This window comes from Thunnus albacares, chromosome 16, assembly GCF_914725855.1.
Source record: "Thunnus albacares chromosome 16, fThuAlb1.1, whole genome shotgun sequence".
In the NCBI taxonomy this organism is placed as follows: domain Eukaryota; kingdom Metazoa; phylum Chordata; class Actinopteri; order Scombriformes; family Scombridae; genus Thunnus; species Thunnus albacares.
Window position 1 is genome coordinate 12,094,579 of NC_058121.1, and position 22,515 is coordinate 12,117,093.

The following is a 22,515-nucleotide window of genomic DNA, read 5'->3' on the forward strand; positions in this document are numbered from 1 at the left end:
CAACAGGTCGTGGGAATCTACAAATATGAAAACAATTACTTGTCACTTCAAAGCAACTTCTACTATCCCGTGACACGTGGCTGCATTAGTCTAGATACATAAAAAAAATCTAAAATAAGCTCCTGCACTAGCTGCACAGCTACATTGACATTCGACAACCTGTGTCAGTCATTTCTTGGAGGCACCAAATATCAGATTTTTTTACCAAACCACTTAGCGAGGTGGCCTAGATCACATTGTGATCAGAATTTCTCTCAAAACATATTTACTGCACATCATAAAACAATCATGCACTTTACTCCTGTTCGCTCCCGGTCAAGTGTCCTCCTCCTCCTCTCCAAACTTCATAGAAAAATTGACAACCTTGTCATAGAAAGAGTGCATACAGCTTGTCTAGACTGTACTTTCTCCAGACAAGGCTTGAAATATAAAGAAAAGGATGAAATTAAGAATACTGGTAGCCATTTCCTAGGAATGTGCTGCCCTGCTGATTCAAATATTGCTCCAGATCGTGAAATGCACTGTGGAAAAATGTGGAAATGACTTCAATTTACCAGATGTGACTGGATATCGGAATACTTATCTATTACTCATAAGAAATTAAGAATATCTGAAGTCAAACATATTGGAGTAATTAACACTCACACACATAGTGTCATGGTTCAAATGCTTTCACACAGATGATGATCATTTTTGTCCCTTTAAAGCCTTCACGACCTCTGATCAGATTTGGTGTTATGAGCCATCAGCTGACCTCCAAGACCTGCAGCCACCCGCCCTGCCCTGGTCTACCTCATGACTGGCATTCCCAGCATTCCTTGCCACAGACCCCCCCCACCCCCCCTCACCCCCCCAACACCTGACTCTACCCCCTTTTCTTTCAGCCCACCTCCCCAAAATTGTCACCCCTTGACCACCTCTGCCCTTAAGTTACCTCATCAACCTCTTCTCACCCTCATAAAAAGCCACTCCTCTGTGTGTGAATCTGAAATAATGCTGCTGCTACATTCTCATCATAGCAAGTGTAAATACAAGTCCTGTTATAGCCATGACAGGAAGATTTGGACTGTCAGAGTCATTTCCTGGTTATATAGAATAATTAAATATTAATTCTGCTGAACTTTTTACCATTTTTAAAACACATATTTCTTTTTGAGAGAGAGTCATAAATATTTGTGTTAAGCAGCTCTTGCGTAATCAAGTGAGTAAAGAGGATAATTTTGCTCTAAAATCGAAAACGCTCTTATATCCCACCCATGTAGAAATGACTGAAGGCTGCTGTTGATATTATAAGAATTCCAGTTTCAGTTTATCATTTCAGTGAACTGAATCTGAACCGACCCAAAACTGACCCAAAACTGACAGGTACTGCATCGCCCGAGCTGCTCTGAATTCTTTTCACGAGTTCCCAGACAGAATACGTTGACGTTTCGCTGCCAGTTGTGCATTTTTTTGACGTCTGCCTGGCCAACATGGTCTGCCACAAAGACCTAAAGACAGACTTAGACCTGCTACAAAAAAAAAATATGCACAAAGGCAGAACGGTCACACAACATCTGCAAAGCAAAACAACAGCAGGAAAAAAAGAGAGAGAATGTTTTGTTTGTTTTCCGTCTGGTTTCCCGTGTAATATGATCTAATTTAATTTAGTTCATGGAAAAACATTTTACCAGCCTTATTTTTATTTATGTATAGTTGTTATTTTTCTCTTTTGAAGCATTCTTGTGTCCATATTTCATATTACTAGACAAATTTACAAGAGGAATAAACATACCTGCCCTGATGCAGGCGATGCGCACTGTAGCTTACGTGCAGTATAAACAAATGAATGGGCTCACACAGGTAGCACTTTGCACTGTGTTTACTGAGCACATAAAGCCAAGTATCAGTAAACACCTCCTGCTGCTGCCTCTCTTCCTATAAAGCCTCTCTCAGCTCTTTTCATTTGTTCTTATAGTCTCATCTTCATTCATCACAAGAGGCTAAATACGCCATTATATTCTATCTGCCTCCCTTCTTCCCTGCAGCCTCATTCACTTGAGTGTTTACAGATCCATTAGGCTCTGCTGTGTGACTGTTGGTGTGGCCCTTTATCGTACATGCTGAGTCACCAATCAGACGTAGCTCGTTTCATCCAACTTGTTAAATTGAATTATCCAAATAGGCAATTACAATGAGTGCCATACATTAGATAGCATATATCCACTTTGAGAGTGAAATCATAATTCCCTTCTATCGACATTAACTGAGATGAGAAAGAGTTTCCCCACTTGACTAAATTAAATTCTTATGTCAGGTACAGTCAAGGGCAGAAAATCTGCTCCAAAAACATTAAGGATGACTCTGGTAATATTCTATATTTCTATTATTGTCAACAAATCCCACAAGAAGACCAAAATCAATCATGAATAGATCCTGCTAACAAGTGTTGCCTGTGCAGCTAAAGCCTGATCTTTCTTCTGCCTCAATAGAGCTCCATTGTTGTCCAAAAACTATTAGAAACACATCATCATCAGTGAACCACACAACAACTAACTCCTGTTTGTTAGCTAAAAACTAGTGTTCAGCTGTTTTATTGAGCCTTAAACTATCTGCTTACTAAAATGAAACAATGTATTAGTGACCTGCTTTTATAGGTTTACACTTTGAGAAGGAACCAATGGGCAGCGTTGGACTAACACATCGTTTATTTTTGTCTTTTCATGGAATTTGTTAACAATGAGGGGAAAAAAACATCTTCTGTACATACATCCAGAGAATTATAGGGATTTCTGTACTTCTTTACTACTAACTACACATTAAAGAGACTAAATTTACTTTCAAAGCAAACATAATGTTTATGCCCCATTTTTGTTTAATGACTTTCAAAATTGTGTAAACAGAGATATAGGGGTTAATCACAGTGTCATATTGGTTCAAGGAGCTGTGATTTTACTGATTCTGCCTGTGTTGTGACGTTATATTTGCTTTGTCAGCCTTGACATATGTAATAACAAATTATTCTATCGCAAAAGTACATGACATAGATTTAGCCCATTAACATATAGTTCTTGGATAAAACAAGATATCTTGCCTGAAACATGAGTAGTAAACAGATTAATCTAGTTTAATTTCACAGTGCACCTTTTATGATAAAGCACCCCTATAAAGTTAAGATCGGCACTGGAATAAAGTTTTGTTTTTTGCCATTTTCTTTCTCACACACCATTGCTTTTTCTGCTTTCACTCAATTAATCTTTGATTCTTATTTCCTCCTATCGCCTATCTCTTGTTTACTTCTCGGCTGCATCCCTACACTCTAAAAAGGCAGCTGGTGGCTCCAGGAGAGAGACGACCCGCTGTCTCCTAAATCACTCCGCAGAGGCCAGCTGGGGGAGATTTATACCCCTTAAACCAAACACAGAATGCAGGAGGAGGGAGTTAATGGAAAAGAAGAGGGTGACACAGCTGGTAAATGACATCTCAAACCCAGGTCTCCACTCCGGGAATCGGACAAGAGAAGAGGCTGAAATAAGTATTCAGAAACAGCTTCAGTGACCTTTATTTAAATCTGATTCTCTCAAATAAATTAGAAGAGGTTTAATGTAATCAAATGGGATGCAAGACAAGGGAATCTAAAATAGCAGGTGAAATTGATTTAGGACAACAACAGCAGCATCAGTTTGGTTTATAGACCTTATATAAGTCACAAAAATATAACTCCAGCCTGCAGATCTGTCAGTCATAATGAATTCAGCTGTCTCGTAGAACATCTGTGTTGCAGTTTGGAAAAACTATCACTTGAGCTTTTTTTCTCAGATGAACATATGCACACGCAAGCAAACTCGCAGTAGGAGATAACAGGCTTAAAGACTCTCTGTGGGGCCGTAGTTTGTTCGTGACGGTTAACCTTGCAACCTCTTGACCTTCGAGGTGTGGACAGAGTCTCTGTGCAGACAAAAGGAGGATGACGCCGTCACAGGGGGCGACTGGGAATGAAGAGAAGGAAGATAAAGACAGAGGGGAGGAGGAGTGAGAGGAGGTGAAAGCAGAGATGTGGAGATAGAAGGAGAGAGGAGAGGAGAAAGAGAGAGCCAGAACGAGGAGAAACAAGAAGAATGTAATAGATAAGGGACTTGGGGAGTAGTCCTTCCCTTGTGGCTCATTTTAATGTCACATTATGTTCAGTAAATCATCCTGTTGGATGACTCTTACCCAGGTGTATGAGTAAGGGTTGATGTTTTTGTTTTTTTCTTTCTTTTTGTGTAAAAATAGCTAGATTCTCTAAAAGGAGCAGACTGGCTTAAACTAATTTTCACACCAATTTGATGTCAACACACAAGCAAAAGTTGTGTTTCCTGCAGCATGAAGACAAGGTCCTCTATGTCCTCAGATAATGTTTCAGGTTCACAAAGTGAACAGAAAAATGACGAGAAAATGAAAATAAGTTGTGGATTAGGCACCGGAGTCCTACTTACTTTACTTTGTACTTAAAAGCAGACAAGACATGATCCAACTACAATGTGTGCACTTCAAGTTACACAATGTTTTGTTTGCAAAATCTGTTGATGTTTTTAATTAATTTTTAGCCATGCATGAGATGACCAGACTAAAATTATCTAAATTTTGTACAGATATCCAAAGTCCCCAGAGGAGGAACCCTACACTGACTTTGGTGACTCTCTGTATTTACATTTAGCGCCACCAGCAGATCAAACTTTTCACTTTATCCAGTGAAATATCTCAACATCTACTAGATGGATTGCCACAAAGTTTTGTACAGACAAATGACATTCCCATTAACCTCAGCTGTACTTTTTGTTTAGGGCTAACTAGCAAATGTTAGCATGATAACATGCTAATCTAAGATGGTGAACGTGATAAACTTTATACCTGCTAAACATCATGTGACTGTGAGCCTTCAAATTCAATTCCTGTAAGTGGGTTTTGGCATTTAGCAGCTGCCCAAAAGCTTAGAAGAACACAAAAAAGTATATAACAGTAAGTTTATTCTCAGGTTGTCAACTTAACTACCATCTCAACAGTCCTGATTAATCAAACCCTGCAATCAGGTATTCTAAGCAGGTAAAAACGAGCAACGTGAGGTATTTGCCAATAAATAATTCACCCAGGTCTAACAGGAGTTTTCAGGGGCCTGTGTGACCATCATGTCTGTCTCCCTCTCCCTCCCTCCTTCTTTCTTCATGTCTCTTCACCCCTGCCAGCCCCCAATCTATTATCCCTGACCCCCACATTCAGTACATACCAAAGATCAAAGCCTGACAAGACCCCCGAAGAACACTCTCACTGTTTCCACAATCCATTAACTCTGCTCAGGTGCTCAGATGGTGAGTACCTGAGCTTCTGTGTGTGCATGACCATGTGTGTGTTAGTGCAGTTTAGTGCAGGCTGAAATGAAATAAAGCAACACTGAACGAGTCAAATGAGACCTTATCACCTTGAATTTATGTCTCCAATCAAATCATACTTCTAAAAGTTAATACATTTTGGATAAATTCACAATAATCCCTTAGACATTTGGATCGAGCCAAATCTGACAACATCACGTCATATCCAGAGATGTTACAGATTTACAGCAGATTGGAAAGTAACCATCTCCACCTTTTTCTTTTTTCCTCTTTCTTTCTTTCCAGTTGTCTAGTCCACTTCTGCTGTGTATACAGAGCAGGTCTGACTGTCTGATTTTATTTATGGTGGCTTTCAGGAGGAGGCATCCTTAACCGTAAATCTGTCAGGTCTTTACTGGCAAACACACAGACACAAGCTGTATATGGAAAAAACACTTTACTCCCTGTGTTTGTGTGTGCGTGTGTGTGTGTGTTTAAAGGTGTGGCTGCCAGTTGTTTTTTTTTGTTTTTTTTAGTTTATCTCTAATGGATAAAGGTCCAGCCTGTCCTCAAAAGAAATATGACTGTATAGGTCGAAAATTCAGTCAGCAAAAACGACTATAGATACGTTTGAGTGACAGACGACATCTAGCAGCTGTAGTAATTATGACCTGATGTCATGTGTTATGTTTCCAGCTGTGAGTCAGGACATTTTTAAAAAAAACCTTACTACCATCGCCGTGGTGTTTACTGTTGCCATGATGACGAAGGCTACCTAACTTTAAGGAAGTAGTAACTTTAACCCACACCACGTTTCAAATGATGATTTTAACCCAAACCATGATCTTTCCCTAAGCCTAACCAGACCTTAACCACAGTGTTATCACATCATAAAACATCATTATTTTTTAACAGTGATTTGTAACAGTTTTGGAAAGCAGCGATAGAGGTGGCGTATTAGAAAAGACACCTATGGGTCGTTGTGGAGTGCATGGTACAATCAACCTATGTGGTCATTAAATAAGAGGATGTGTGCAAGGTCACATTCACTCTGGTGCTTGGCTAAATCTTAAAAACTGTCCTGCAATCCATAGTAAAGTAGATATTACTTATTTGGGATTTGATTATAGTTCTCAGACTCAGTAATATGATTATTTTAAAATAGTTTGGGGTTTAAGCACATTGAAAGTTACTCAAGTTACAATAAAAGTGCAACTATAAATGACATAATAGTTTTTTTAAAGTATACATTTATATTTTTGATCTGATAAAATCCTGGAAATATAAACAAGAGTCTACAGTAGCTTTGAGCTAAATGCTAATGTCATCATGCTAACATGTTCACAATGACAATGCTAACACCTTGATGGTTAGCTGGTATAATGTTTATTATGTTTACCATCTTAGTTTAGCATATTAGCATGCTAAAATTTGCAAATTAGCACCAAACACAAAGCACAGCTGATGCTGATGGGAATTGTGTCCATTTTGCAGGTATCTGGTCGTAAACCAAAATATTATACACATTAAATGTTGATCCAAGTTATTACAATTCATCCTGAGGAAAACATGAATGTCTGTACAAAATTTCATGACAATTCATCCAATACCTGTCCAATATTTGTAGAGACATTTCACCAACCAACACTGAGATCCCTGAAGCCAGAAACAGCAGCAGTAGGTCTTGCACGCACCTTAAATTATTAAACCTATGCATTGAAAGGACTCTGTGTTAGTTATGTAAGATACTTTAAAACAGCAAACTGTTCAAATACCACCTTGAATCACTGTAATGGTTGACATTAGACATGAGTCTTGCATTTGCTTTGATGAGACTTTAGATTTGATTTGGACTTGTTCCAAAAGACCTGAGAAACGGCTCTGGTGGTAACTGACATAATTGATCAAATTTCATGAACTGCATGAAAAGAAGAGAGATAAAATAATATCTTCAGAAAGTATTTTGCTAAAAATGGTAACCTATCATATTTGGTCTTCTACATCTCAGCCCTGGACACCACACCAGTCTCTTTGTGTGACTGTGTGCTTTATTTGATTTCCGCTTAGTTCATATACATGACGTGAGAGGACAACTCAAAGGACACTAAATTAGATAAATAAAACAGCAGGGATAAAAATAAGCCGAAACTCGAGCGTGTGTGTGTCTTTATGTGGTCGTGTGTGTGAGAGAAAGACATGCAAACCAAAAGTCTGAGTGACCCTCGAGTCCACACACCTGTTAGTTGCCATTTCAGGCCAACACATGAAACCAGGTTGTCCTTTACCTACATCAGTGCATCACTAACCCTTTAACCTGACGTCTCTATACCTCCCACAATTTGTCTGTTTTTCATCTCCCCCGTCCCTTCATCTGTGCGACTGCTACACTTGAACAGCAAACGGAGCCAAACAACAACAACAGCCTGGTCAGAGGAAAGACCCCCCAGGACATGATCATAATCAGGCCACACTGGCCAGTGTTTGACCCCAGGGGCCTGCCTCTCTAACTGGGTTGTAATAACAAATCCACCCCCTTTGCTGACCCGCCTGTCATGAATCTCTAAATATCTCTGAGCCCCGATAAGCATCTGAGCTCCAGAGTCATATATGTGAGAAAAGAAGATGACTGGTGAGAAGGGGTGTCTGGAAAGAATACAGATGCTATAAACATGGATTTAATTAGCGAGACACTTATACCAGACTTTGTTTTTTATGGCCTTAGGCCTCAAATTACTCTTAGATTATTGCCTTACTAATGTCTATATGTTTGATCTAAGTTTTGGCACAGAAACAACATTCAGGGTCAAATACGTCACTTAAACCACACATGATCTTTGACTAATCTTTCCAAAGAGTTTGAAGAACAGTTTCCAAAGTCAAATATTTTTGGATAGTTAATGTGTGTGGTTGAGAAACAGCACATATTGCTCCTTACATCTGAAATGTATTACTTCCTCTCCATGAGCAAGAGGAGAGAAGATGTTACAGTAAAGATGTGGAGAGAGTTGACATAAGCATAATTGCTGTTTGGCACAACTCTAATGAATTTAAGTTACTATTTATTACCAGAGACAATAAATTTTTCCTGAAAATGTTGGAACATTCCCATGTTGTGCAGTAATTTTTATTTATGTGGTCACAGAATCATATTGCATAATGACATGTTTCGACCTCACATTTTTATTTAAAGATATATTTTTCTTTTTTTGGTTTATATGTGAGTCAATAAACTAACTAACGAAGGTTGTGTTGAAAATGTTGTATATTAAAATAAGTTAGTGTGATGCTAATGTGTGTAGTGGATTATGATGTTGACATAGAATAGCCTTTATTAGCTCTGTTTACTTGAACAGGTGGGACTCAACACACTAATTTACTTTTCTCAATAGCAGATTTTGTAAAGCATCAAGACATGTTTTAGTGTTTAATGATACTCTATAATACAGATAGGTATATTAATGAAAAACAAACAAACTTGGTAACACTAACAACCTGTAGACACAACACTGACATATTATCACCTCATAAGGTTGTTGTGGTGAACCAGACACAGGACATTATCATTCATATGGAGTCAGTCCAATATTCACTCTCATTTTAGCTCTGTTTTGGTCTCCACCAACTCCTGAGGGAAATATCTTTTCATCCAGAGGTGATAAGTTGTGAAAAGCAAAATGTCTTAAAATATGCATCAAGTCATTGCCTTTAACTTACAGTTATCATGTAAACATCTGACTCACTAGTTGCTAACAAACTGCAGAGTCAGGTCATAATTCTCTCATTCACTATAAGCAACGCCTCTCATATTACACATAGTCTTTTGATCCATAGTTTGCACAAAAATTAGTGCAGCTTTAAAGCACAGGAGCAGATGTCAGCTGGACGAGAGGAATTTCAGAAGAAATTTGATGTCATATATTATTATGTATCATATTATTTCTCACATGTTGCTGGGTGCCATTCGACTCGCTGCTCTCTTAACACAGTTAAAAGAGACATGTGAAAGAAATCAGATTTAAAAGGAGGTCTGTTTTCTAGCCAGAAAACAGCCGACTCCTCATAGTTGTTCTCTTCATCTCATTACTTTCATTTGTCTGCTTAACAGAGCAGGAACAGTATATGGACTTGAGTCTGCTGATGTAATTACGTAGTCTAAAAAAAGGGGGCACAGCTTAATCACAAACAAGCACATGTCAAGTCATGGTGGCTTGTTGTCTTGCTAAATCATGGAGAACTGTCAAATGCAACGTGGAAAAATTATTTGTCGTATGGTAAGATGAAATATTGTAGGTCTGCTTATGGAACAAGTTCATGTAAAAGGGTCTTGTAGGTCTTGCTCATGGAGGAGGTAAACTGTACGGTTATATTTCACTCCCCATTCCAATAAAGCGGTGAGCAGTTTAAAACAACACTTCCATTTGGCTCAAATGAGTAAGCAGTGACCACCTGATTCACTGTGCTGTATGTTTCTAATTATCCTGATACAGCAGTGGGCATCATAAGACACCACTTACAATTAAAGAGTCCCAATGCAACAGTATACACAGGTCATGATTTGTGACGAAAGTGCAGTTAGTCATGACTCTACCAATTACAGTAGGAATCTGTTTCGTCTACAACAGGATCAAGTATCATAATAAATATCAGGGGTCCCACAAGGCAACCCTGTTTCATAAAGATTTTATGAAGAACTTTGACACCAGAGACCGGGGTCAGCTACTGAAAAAAAAAAAGATGGAAAAAGTAAACACATCTTGTCTGGTGCTTAAAGCCTGTGTCAACTTTTTACAACACCAGGATCTCTTTGTAACATTAACTAAGTGCTTTCAGTTGCATAATATATAACCATAAGAACATTAATCATGCTTTTATTGCCACTAACGGATAAAGTAGAGGAAGCAAATTAAATAAGTTGACAGTGAATGTTTTGCAGATACAATCAATATGAACATTTTGCCACTTTGCAGATGCAGCACATTAATTAAAAATGTTTTTGCTGTTGCAATTTAGCAACATATAAATATTATGTTTAGGATACATACTGTTAGTTTTATACACATCTCAGTGGTCAAATAAGTATTCAGATACTTGAGTACATGTACTCGGTTACTTTCCGCCACTGCTCTTTTTATTCCCAGGTCGATGGGTTTTACTATTATTGGACAGGGATTGTGATATACGAGTTGTGAGCTTGGTCAATATAGTAAATCTCAGGCTGCACTTCAGCTGCACAGATTAGAGAGGCAACACCGCCCCACATGAGTGTACTAACCAAGTGAGCAGCTGCATCGAAGCCATGATTCACCATTTGTCCTTCAAATGCCCCAACTCCCACCAGCACTGAAGACACACCAGTACAAACACACACACACACACACACACACACACAAACACACACACACACATACACAACACACACACACACACACACACACACACACACACACACACACACACACACACACACACACACATCATGACCTCACACATCTTCCACTGTGCTCTATGATGCAGTTAGTGCTGCATCAGGACCAAAGCTGATGAAAAATGGATGTGCAAAAAAAGAGCAAAAGAGAGGAAGGCAGCAACCAAAGGTGAACAAGTGCAAGAGAGAGTGAGTGAGGGGTGAGGGAATGAGAGCCACACTATTTATAACAACACCTTTTTTTAAGCTTACTTCTTAGATCCATAAAAAATATTTGATGGAGCCTTCTAAGACTTAGGGTCCAAACAACATAGAAAGATATGCTCTGACACTAAAGCATGTCGTTGTTCAAATGCTTGAAATGGCATAAGTTTAAGTTCTCCTGACAACTTGCTTGGTCATATGAATAATGACTGTGAAGAGCAAAGCCAGAGGTAGCGTAAATGTGCTATACTGCAAAGTGTTTGACTTTAACACTGCAGACTGCTGTTTGCATCCTATCTCCTTCCAACAATCAGCACTGGTTTCATTTAACTATGGTCACAATCTTTATCTAACCTTCACCAATCAGTTTTAGATGATTAAACTTAACCTAATCTTAACCACAACGGTTTCAGATCAGTGTTGTAACTGTGAAAAATCATTAAAAAACAATGTCATCCTGCTGATAGGAGCCTTAGATCAAGAAACACTTGTATGGGCTGTTTTGGAAGACTGTGACACACATATATTTGTAGTTTAGGTGTATTATGTGTTATTGTACAATGACACATCATAAATTTTGGTCATGTATAGACATGTAAATTAGTGAGGTGGGATCTAAAGAGTACGATTTTGTTTCAGCACTTTGGATCTCAAACAAAATGGAGTAACCTGGTGCATCTCCACTCACGTGGAAAGAGAGATGAGAGATGAATCATGGACCAAAAAGAGGAGAGGGCGAAAGAGAGGCACTGTGGAGGAAAGATGGGTGAACGGGTGCACAGATGATGTAATGGAGGTAGCGGAGAGGTTATTTGAGCGCAGTGCTGCAGTGGAGGAGCCAGAACAGACGTAAATACATTTTTAAAACAGTGAACTGTGCAAAAAACGATGATAAATTCATGCCACAGCTCTAACTTACAGACATCAATAAGAAAGTGAACACCTGTATGTGAATATCACAGTCTGGCTCTATATTGTGGCAAAAAAAGGGAAGTCACAAAGGTATTCTATATTACAAAAGCAAATTTATTTAAAACAAAGTACTCAGAACAAACCAAAATAACAAATTGGTGTGGTTAGTCTGTAAGATCAGTGATGTAGGGATTGGATGAGTGCATGATGTATGGGTGGTGTAGGGGAGAGAAGAGAGAGTCTGAACTAGCAGCTTCTCTGGCTGTATATATGTGTGTCCCATCCCACTAATCAGCCCTCAGGTACCCGCCCCAGCAAACAGAGCACAGCAGCAGCAGAGGGGTCGTCACACTGAAGCTCCTAAAATCAACCAACCATCCACTGATTCATACACAGATCATTGGTCAAATATGAGCAACCTAAACTATTCAGAGCATTCTTTGTGAGATATGTATTATATTGCAATCAGATGTTGTGCATGATCACAATCTAATTATACAAAAACAGATAACCTCATTTATTTAAAATGCTGTAATGTAGTTTCTTCAGGCTAATATCAAACAATTATTTGATTTGGAGGAACTTTGAGTGCTCTTAGCTAACTTTGCTTTTGCATGCGGACAAAAAAACTGGTGAAGGATTAAAGGGAACATATCATGCTTTTTGTGATTTTCTGTTATTTCTATACTGTTATGATGTCGGATGTCTGTGTTAAATATGGTTAAAGGTCCAAAACTTGAGGTGAACATATGTAAAAATGCTGCCTCCATAGCCTTTGTTGCTAAGGTTAGAGACAGGAGCTGTAACTGTAACTGTAAATAATGCAAAGATATTCCAGTAGAGCCCCAGAATAAAAATATAGACCTGGAAATGTGCATGTCAGAGAAAGACAGCAAAAGAAAGCTGATATGGCACAGTCTCCCAATCATGATTGATTGGAACAGAGTGGCTGTAACAGTCTCTGTGGAGTGATGATGTGTCAATAAGACGCCATCACTCAACAAGACAATGCTTCTCAATCAGGAAAACTCCTCCTAACATCTCCATCATCACTACTGCCAACAAGAAGCACTGATACTGTATGATTACGTTGTGTTTGTGAATCTAAAGTTGTAACTTCTAAATTGAATAAAGTACCATTTTCCAATTTGTGTTAACCAAATTCAGGCCTCAATATGAGCATGGCACCACAACAATCATGTCACTATTTGAAACAGTCCACTTCTTTTTTATCATCTCTTTGGCATAAAGTGTACCCATTTCTTCATGTGTTTTTATGTTTTTTTAAGAAAAGTACACTCAGAGTCAAGTGAAAGTGAATTTATGACACTGAATTATCAATGCACTCAATCACAGTGTCTTAAACCAGTTGCCAAGCTTAGATGAAGCAAAATATCTACTTGAAATCCATTGTTACAGTTTGCAGGTCTGTGTTAGTTGTGGACAGCTCAACCAATTAGTGATTTTTTTCCTTTGTTCAATTTGAAGAAGTTTTAAAGGCCTGAAGATGTAAAAATTATCAAATATTTCACATCAAATAAAAGAGAGATAAAAGGAAATTCTGAGGAATATAACATTATTTTTTGCAGCAGAAATGTTTATTCTGCTACTCTGCAACTGCAATCTACAGTCACGTCAATCATCCTCAGATTTACATTGCAACCAATAACAGATGTCCTGACACACAGGCTGGGAACAACTACATTAAACCACAGAGGATTTTGACTGTAATATGATCATCACACTGCATACACTGCAGAGTCATGGGAAACATTTCTGTGACACAGCTTTTATGATCTTGTAAATGTCCTCTCATTTCTGGACTTAACTCAGTTATTTGGTGGAAAGACGAACAAACTTATTTCAGTTCTGCCGCACTGTAAACAATTTAATGGATAAATGAGCTGGAAAAATGGGCTGGGAACAATGCACAGGCGCTGTAATAAACAAAAACAAGCACAAAAAAAAGAAGCATTGACATTATGTAACTTTTTTTTTTTTTGTTGATGCCATTTCGGGGTTTGACATTGTCCTGCGGACTCATTATTAGATCAAATAATTTGAGTGAACTCAAATTTGTTGGATAGAGGAATAAAAGAGCTCTGGTTTTTCACATCCTCGGTACACACTTTTTTCACTGTAATGGAGCTGGCAGTGAATCTGAGAGATGGAAGATACAGCACTGGGCTGTGGGACAGACTAATTAACAGAAAGCCACTTCCTGTTTCTCCTCTACTAAAATGAGAGAGAAGAATCATACATTTAATTTGATTTACTTTTTTAGAGCAAAACAATCACCATGGAAAATTTACTATAGTTGACAGTGTGACGGTAAATTATCTTAATTATATCATATTTCATTAAGTCATATTTGGTTAAGCAATCAGTTTGATGTTTTGGAGCATTTTTGAGTTTCCTTTCCAGTTTTGTGACTGCAGATGTGTAAAAAATCATGATAAGAACGCTTTTACTGTCAAAGATGATAAGAAATGAAAGTTCATGGCTGTTCATTATCATTACTCATAAAAAAAAAAAAAAAAAACTGGTGAGGCAACAGTTTGCACAATGCAGTTACAGTTTGGGAGTTTGCCTTTACATTTGGGGATGGAAAACTCCCTCATGCTTAAATTGCATTCCTCTGATTTAATACAATTTCTCATGTCCTTGCATGTGTGGAATAGTACAGAATAACCTTTGTCTGTTGACTTTCTGTTCTGACTCCATTAATTGAATTACTTCTGACACACAGTGAAAGATGTTTTGGTTGCCACAATGAAGATAAACCTCTGGAGAAGGAAACTTAGCACACATGTCTATGTCAGATCTCACTGTCAGAAGATGCAAACTAACATTCCCTAAACAGAATTTACCAGTTTAGTTTTGCTTAAGCTTGTAATCAGTTTTAAGCAGATTTGTCTAATTTAGACTGATTATTAGATTAGCTTCAGCTGAATTTAAGAAGTAATTTTAACACATCACTTTACACATTTATGTTTACACATTTCTTGACAGCCAGTATGGACAGAATACTTACAGAGAACAAAAAGTCATTTGTTGTACATATGGACATGTCATGTTAAGATAGACTTGAAAAAATGCAAACCTTTCCTTTAAACAATATTTTCTTTGAGTTGCAGTTGTTTCTCTGGATGTACAATATGTTATTATATCAGTGGTGTTTACAGCAGCTGATGTTTTCTCTGCATGATATGCAGAATATACAGGTGAAAAGTACATTTTGAGTGGAAATGACTGATTGAATGAAAGTAAACAAGGAACTTAGCTGCATCAAATACATTTTTACTTTTACTCTTTTTTTTAGATAGAATAGATTTGTTTGTAAGCCCTCTGATAGTAAGACAAATAGGCCTCATACCTTCACTTTCTACACTCACACTTATAAACACACTCTGAGTTTGCTCTTTTCTTTTTACGAGAGCCCATTTTCACCCAACCTCTGTCATCAGTGTCCTTTTAAAATCAGGCAGGAGGGAGGACTAAGGGAACAATCGGCTGATTCATCTGACTTTATGTCACGCTGGCGGGTCCCCCTCTAACTCTCTTTCTTTCTCAAACTCTTTTTTTCTCTCTCTCTCTGGACTCCACACCCGTCCCCTCTGCCCTTGCCCACCCAAAATGCTGCTCCACCCCCTCCCCTGTTGGTTTCTTCCTCTTGTTTTGGGCCGGTGCACACAGGGGCCCCCGGCTTGTCCCTGTCCCAGCCCATCCTCAATGGATCCTCTGTTTGACCCCTCCCCCCCCCAACTCTGTCTCTCTCTCTCTGCTAAACAGGATAATCAGAGCCACAGCAGCGTCTGATCAGCCGCAGCTCATTATACAGGAACGTATGAGCCTTAATCAGCACACATTACATTATGTAACATGATGTTGGATGATTGGAGTCACCTGCTGCTGCTATTGTGATGGGTGAAGGATCATGGAGGACATGTGATGCAAGTCTCATGTCTGTCTAGGTGGTTACTTGTAATGTGTTTGCTATTGTTCATTTGGGAGTTAGTGTAGATGTGTATGACCACACTGATATATACGGCAGTTTCACATCAGTAACAGCGAATTTACAGAAAGCTCCTCTCTAGCTGGGGTGCAGAAAAGAGAAGTGGATTAGGAAACTAAGAAAGAGTCCCCCTGTTAGACACATCCACTCTGCAAATTATACATGTTAGTCATGTTTAAAAATTAGTAATTTTTCTGCATGTTATTCTGTTAAAACTCCTGCAAGATTTTCAGCTTAAAGAGCAATTTAACACATTGAAAACCTTATTTTTTGATTGATCTCCAGTCGTGTAACTTCTCACCTTGCTGCAGTGATGTAGAGGTGTACTCCGAGGTGTGTTAGTACACAGTGACATCACAGCTGGGTGCAGGTATATGTGCAAAAGAGCACATAGGAACTTGAAACGTTCAACCAGAGAGGGCAGTGAAACACTATTTTTCAGCCTGGTGTTCAGTTACTCTTTAACTGTGAATAATTACTGTTGTACTGCCAGTCGGACAAATTTAGCATCAGACATGCAAACCAATCACAAGGGATCTCAGACTCAACAATCCACATTAGCTTTCCTGCTAAAATGTCCTTATCTAACTTACAAACATAAATACATGTCTTGTCCTGCACTTTAGCCACCAAACAAACGTATACCAGGAGAAAGTGCACAGCTAACATCAGTTAGCAGACTAGATAGCTGATAAGCCGCACAACTGCAGCACATTAAACAGTATGTAAACATATCTGCAAATGTCACTTTGGTCTGGTTAGACACTGGTTTGGTCATTGCTCAAAATCCCTGTTAGCGACACGCTGTCTGTCCATGACTTGTAGCTACAGCAACTTGTATACAGTGTAACACCAGTAGCCTACCAGCTAATGTTAATCAAACAAACCTCCGACAACCCTCTAGCCAGCTGAGACAAAAATTCTCCCAAAAGACGTTTTTTTTTTTTCAAATTCATTCTAATAATTTTATTATTGACAATACATTTGAAAAACATGTTGACATCATTTTTGACTGCAAAGAGGGATGATTAAATGTGATTTCAGTTGGACTTTAAAGGTAAGCTTACATTACAACTTTGTAATCATGATTAAGTAAATAATTATTCTATCATGAGCAACCACCTTGTTTAGTACATTTCACTTCCAAACTATAACATTGCTCTCACAGACAATAGTACACAGGCAACAACATAGCGGTGGTGGGAAAAAGCTACATTTTTGGGATGAAAACATTCTGAAATATTCAGATGAGCTGATTTTGTGGCATTAACAAAATGATTCCTGTACTGTAGATTGCAACAACATAACCTTCCTGGAAGCAACTCTGCAATCCGTGTAAACACCTACGTGTATCATGACCTTCATCTGATTATTTTGATAACACTTCTGAGGTTGTTGGAGGGCGTTGTATGAGGAAGGCGGGTCACTGGTGGTGGTGGTGGAGAGAGAAGCATTGCTAAAATTCCTCTGTGGAGTGAGGAGGATATTTATTGACTGTGTATCAAGCAGGAAGACTCCATCCGCTTCAACCAAGCACACACTGTCACCATCCAAAACACACGCAAACACACACACACACACTACCCCCCACTTCCTTCCATTTCCATGTAAAATCAGTGTAATCTCTGTTTACCATTCAATCTAAATAAATGGTTTCCAAATCACTGTTTTCATCTTAGACAAAAAGTCTTTCTTATATCCTCCATTTTGTAATGTGTGAGGAATAAAACACTTTGTGCTACAGACAGGGTCATGGTCTTCTTCTGTGTTTCATGACAAACTTTACAGATTTGCAAGTACAAAATAGGAGCTATTTGAACATTTAAGATTTTTCCTCACTTTTCAAGATTGTTGACAGCAGTTATACAAGTATTAATGTGCACGGAAAAAGCGGTGTCATGGATGTGTTTTACAAAATATGTAAACTGAACATGCTTGACATCATATAATATTTCATATAATTTCATGTCATCTTCATATCCTTAGTCATCATATGTCCATAAACCAGTCTGATCGTGAGCTTCTTAGCTACCAAACAGAACAATAATAAACTTCCGCGAGACAAATAATCTCACGTTGTAAAGCCATTCCAACTTGTCATGTCGAAATTAGATCACATTCAAATTTGCGTCACTGATTTTACTCAATTTAGCCAAGAAGATTCAAGCAATGATTCAATAGTGGCTTGGGCAATTGATGTACTTCTCATATTTCTACAAATGAAGTAAAGTGATCCGATATTTCCCCGTACTTCCAGTTCTTTTGGCTACTGATCACCTGTTTTTATTGATGTGGAATGAGTGTGAGTACAATAACAAACAATATGAGCCTGGCTAGTATCAAAGCTGCCAGCAGCCAAGGACAGTGCAGGCATTGTGACCAGCAATGTGCTACACGGAGAGACGTCTTGTCAAAGGTACGGGCACATGAAGTGTATCAGCTGGAATCACAAAGCACAATAGACACACTAAAGTCAGATGAGCACTTTTGAAACGTTTCATATCATACATTCCAATGTCACGAGTGAAATACGAATGAAAACACCGCCGCCACGATGATACCTGTGATAACAGCTCAAGACTTAACAAAACATCCGACCGCCACACAGATGATGTCAAGTCACTGGAGAACAACTGCATGAACACGCTGGCATGTGAAAACAGGAGCAAACAAGACACATTCTTGAGAATTAAACAAGAATGAGCAAACGTATGATTGAAATCTTTACCAAACGTTATATCCTTTCTCTCTCTTAACCTTCGTCTCAGCGTCATTTGACCTTTGTGTTGACCTTTCAGGAAGACAGACTGGCCACAAAATGTGACCTGTTGACCTCTTGCCTATAAAAAAAGTCAATAAATCCAATGGATTATACGAGGCGTGAATAGAGCAGGTGGTGAAACATACATAGTCATTAGCAGGCGCTTTCCAAATATTCACTCACACAATGCTGAGCAATTTACACACAGCTAAGAGTGCCGAGTCTGCAAGATACCTCTGACGATGACAGCCGGACCTCGACACGCACTGCACGGCCGCACAAATGAAGAAGGCGTTAACTTTTAAAAAGAAGAGTTCAGTTGTATTTTCATTAACATGTGGAGTCATAGCATAGAACAAGAGTTAATCAAGCCTACAGCACATTTATTATCTGGCATTAACTACAACAAAGTGTCAATGCTCACAGTGCTGAACTTCAACAACAGACTTAAATGGGACTTTAATGGGAGGAAAAAAGTTCATGCTTATAGGCTGCAAAGTGGGCTTTCTCTCCCAGTAGGTTGCCATTGTATTTTTATTAATTATTCATTAATGGTTTTGGAGTCATGAGGTCTAGAGAATCCTGAATGATACACATCAGCACAGGATGGGACAAAAAAAAACAACTAATAATGACGATTATATTATGAAGCTGAAAGGTTAGACCTTATTCTGTCTGCTTTAAATGGTGAGTTTATGGTGACTTTTGTGAAATCATGTCTCTCATGTTTTATTTTCACATTTCTTTCCTATTATTTTACTAGATTTTGTCTATTTTCTGATGTGTATTTGAAGCCACAGTTTAGTTTCTCTCCACATCTGTTATAACTATATGTGTTCAATTATTTTTTATCTTGACTTTTGTGTTTTTGGATTTTATTTACTTTTTATTTCTTGTTTTTACTGTGAAGCACTCTATAACTCTGTTATGGTGCCATATAAATAATATATTACTATCTTATTATATTATTATTATTATGTATTTTTAATTTGTCTAAATTTGCTGCCTAAAATTTTTAACTTTTCTACCTTTGTGCAGGTAAAAGAAACAGAAATCTGCCAATTAAGATGATATTTATAAAGAATCCTTTCTGAAATGTTGTAGATGATTACTATTTTTTAATTCAAGTCGAAAAGCTGAGGATATTTCGATCGCTTTGGGGGAAAACATGAAAAGTGCAGGATGTGAGCCTGTTATTATTAGTGTGTCACACTCTTATTCAATCATCCATCACTGCTCTCTTCAAGAGCCCCAAAGACCATCAAAAGAAATGAATATGTGTTGGTTCGTGATCCACAGTGTTGATGACTAACACCCTGAACGCAGGTGGTCTGTTTGGTTATAAATCTGGACTGTTTTATTACTGCGGGACTGCAGACACCTCGACCCATTACTCAGCAAAAACAGCATCGGAGGCGCATGGAGGCTGCAGCGCGCTACTGATGCACACAGAGTGGGACACATAAGGGAGAGAAGGGGGAGGGGGGACGACAGGTATGTTTGCAAACACACAGGTAAGCGGATATAAAAGAATTAAAGTGAGGAGCGTTACAGCAGACAGTAGGAAGCAGGATAAACGTCCCTACATCATCCAGACTGTCTCATTGCGCTCTCGGCTCTGTGCCTACTGCGCAGGGAGGTGTGGTGAGCAGTGACAGGGACCAAAAAGGTGTCAGTAGGTAAAGACTGTACCTTGCTGTCGAGGACGCTGCCTCCCTCCTGGAGCACCTTCACCTCCGCACTAAGCTCCCCGGCTGAGGCTGAGGCTGAGGCATCCTCCTGGCTCTTCACGTCCCGCTGCACTGAGCTCTCTGCTCCCATGGCGAACAAACACAGAGGTGGACACTTCTTGTCTTTGGTTATGTTCAATTTAAAGCAAAAAAAAAAAAAAAACTACCCCGAGTCAACCACGAAGATAACACACACAACTGGGTTACAGAAGCTGGTATCCAAACGCGTCCGAATTACGAGCTCTACAGTGCAGCTCCGCCCCGGGGTGGCCTGGATCTGGAGTGATGAAATGTGAGGACCAGCAAACTGTTTTAGGACACCCCCTCCTCCTCCTCCTCCTCCAACCTCCCACACCTCCCGTCACTATCACATGGGGCTCCGGTGCGCCGCGGCACGCCTTGCAGCAGCAGCAGCGGCAGCAGCAGAGACGCTGCTGATGGAGGACAGACGACAGCGCGACAGAGGTGAGAGAAGAGGATGACGGTTAATAAATGAAATGAAGGCTTTATAGCCTCTGGAAATGTTTATCCATCCTCTGTAGAAATTAAATCTATCCCAAGAGATTGCTAAATTAAATTAGAGCTGTTGATGTAAAACACACATCACATCACAAATCAGGGAATCGTCATAGCAAAACCTGCACAAGTCAATGGGGGAAAATTTGGAGTTTTATACCATAGGAATGATTAAAAAAAAACTGAAAAAAACTACAAATATTTATTTACACTTATTTTCGTTGTATACGATTTTATACTTTTCCTGCACTAAATTTTAAATGGAAATGTTTTTGCTCCACCACATTTGTCTGATGGTTGTAGTTTTAGCAGAACACGTTTTATTTTTACATGCAAGACACCGAATAAAATGGAATGGTAAATGCATTGATATAAACTATAGCACTGTTGATACTGAATTTTTGAGGCCATTAGGAATAATACTATTTGAGAGTTTAAAAAATACAATATATCTGCTGATTGTCTTTTTTTCATAAACCACAATGTGTACTGATAACGATATATTGGTCCATAGTCATTTTTAAAAACATAAACAATCTTGATATGGATCCTTCAGTCAGTTTTTCCCCAACTGTGACCATTATACATACTGAGTGGGACATTTTTTAGTTGAAAAACAAACTTGTCAGTGGTTCCTGGTGAACAAATTATGTAATGGTGACACTATTTCTAAATGACCACAAACATCCTTGTGGGGCTTTCTGGTGGGTGTATAACATGTAACTATGATGTTCCCAACTGGGAACATTCGTCAAATATAACACACCGTCTCTATGAAGATGAAGGTAGATGAAGGCAAAAATGCCACAGAACATTTTTTGAAAAGTCTTTTGAGAAGTGTATAAACATGTAAACAGATGCCAGTGTATCTACAATAAGTTAATATGGGTCGATATATAAAAACTACTTTTACTAAAATGTTATCAAACTTATTCTACCACTGCAACAACTCTTGGCTCTCTGTCAGGAAAAATGTGCTTTGAAATGTAAATTTGCTTGGGTTTAAAATGGTTTCTGTGTGCATTTTGTGGTAATATTGTGAGGTAGTTTCATATCAGAGAAAGAGATAGAGATAGAGAGAGAGAGCTACTGTTTCCTTCCTGTGGTTCAATCATATGAACTCCCATCTGACTTCTCAATACTTAAATCGTCATAGTTTATCCACTTGGATTTTTCAAGTGAATTTACAGTGAAGTTCAAGATGGTATCTCACATTTCATGTTAATCAGCCGCATAACTCAAATGTATGGTCAAGAATGTAATTATAATCTAGTTAAGAGTCTCTAATCTAATTTTTCTCCAACATACAAACCGCACAAAAACAGGATATGCATCATCCTTGTTTGTATAGATTGATTTTTACTGTACTGACAGCGCCTCCTGAAGTGTGTTAGTGTAGAGCAACGCTGCCTCGCTGATGGGGAGATGATGTTTGTTTAAATGTTAATTGCAGGTTGAGCCATGTGCCATTTTCTTTGGAATTTTAGAACGCACAAATTACAGCCCCAACGCTCAAAGCCAAGTTCACACAGGCCTAGACGGAGGGTCGCTGCAGCTGAACCAAAACCAAAACACACGGCACAACAACAGAAAACAAACACTTTGAGCAGAGAAACACAGTATAG

At 38.6% G+C, this 22,515-nt stretch overlaps 1 protein-coding gene across 1 annotated transcript in view; it reads right to left on the bottom strand.

Annotated features, from left to right (window-relative positions):
- Positions 1 to 20,671, bottom strand: part of akap12b (A kinase (PRKA) anchor protein 12b) — a 47,302-nt gene extending 26,631 nt beyond the window's left edge. The window contains exon 1 of the mRNA XM_044329962.1: positions 20,337 to 20,671. Coding sequence (XP_044185897.1) covers positions 20,337 to 20,465 — 129 coding nt within the window. The 5' untranslated portion in view covers positions 20,466 to 20,671. The remainder of the gene's footprint in view (positions 1 to 20,336) is intronic.
- Positions 20,672 to 22,515: the final 1,844 nt, after the last annotated feature.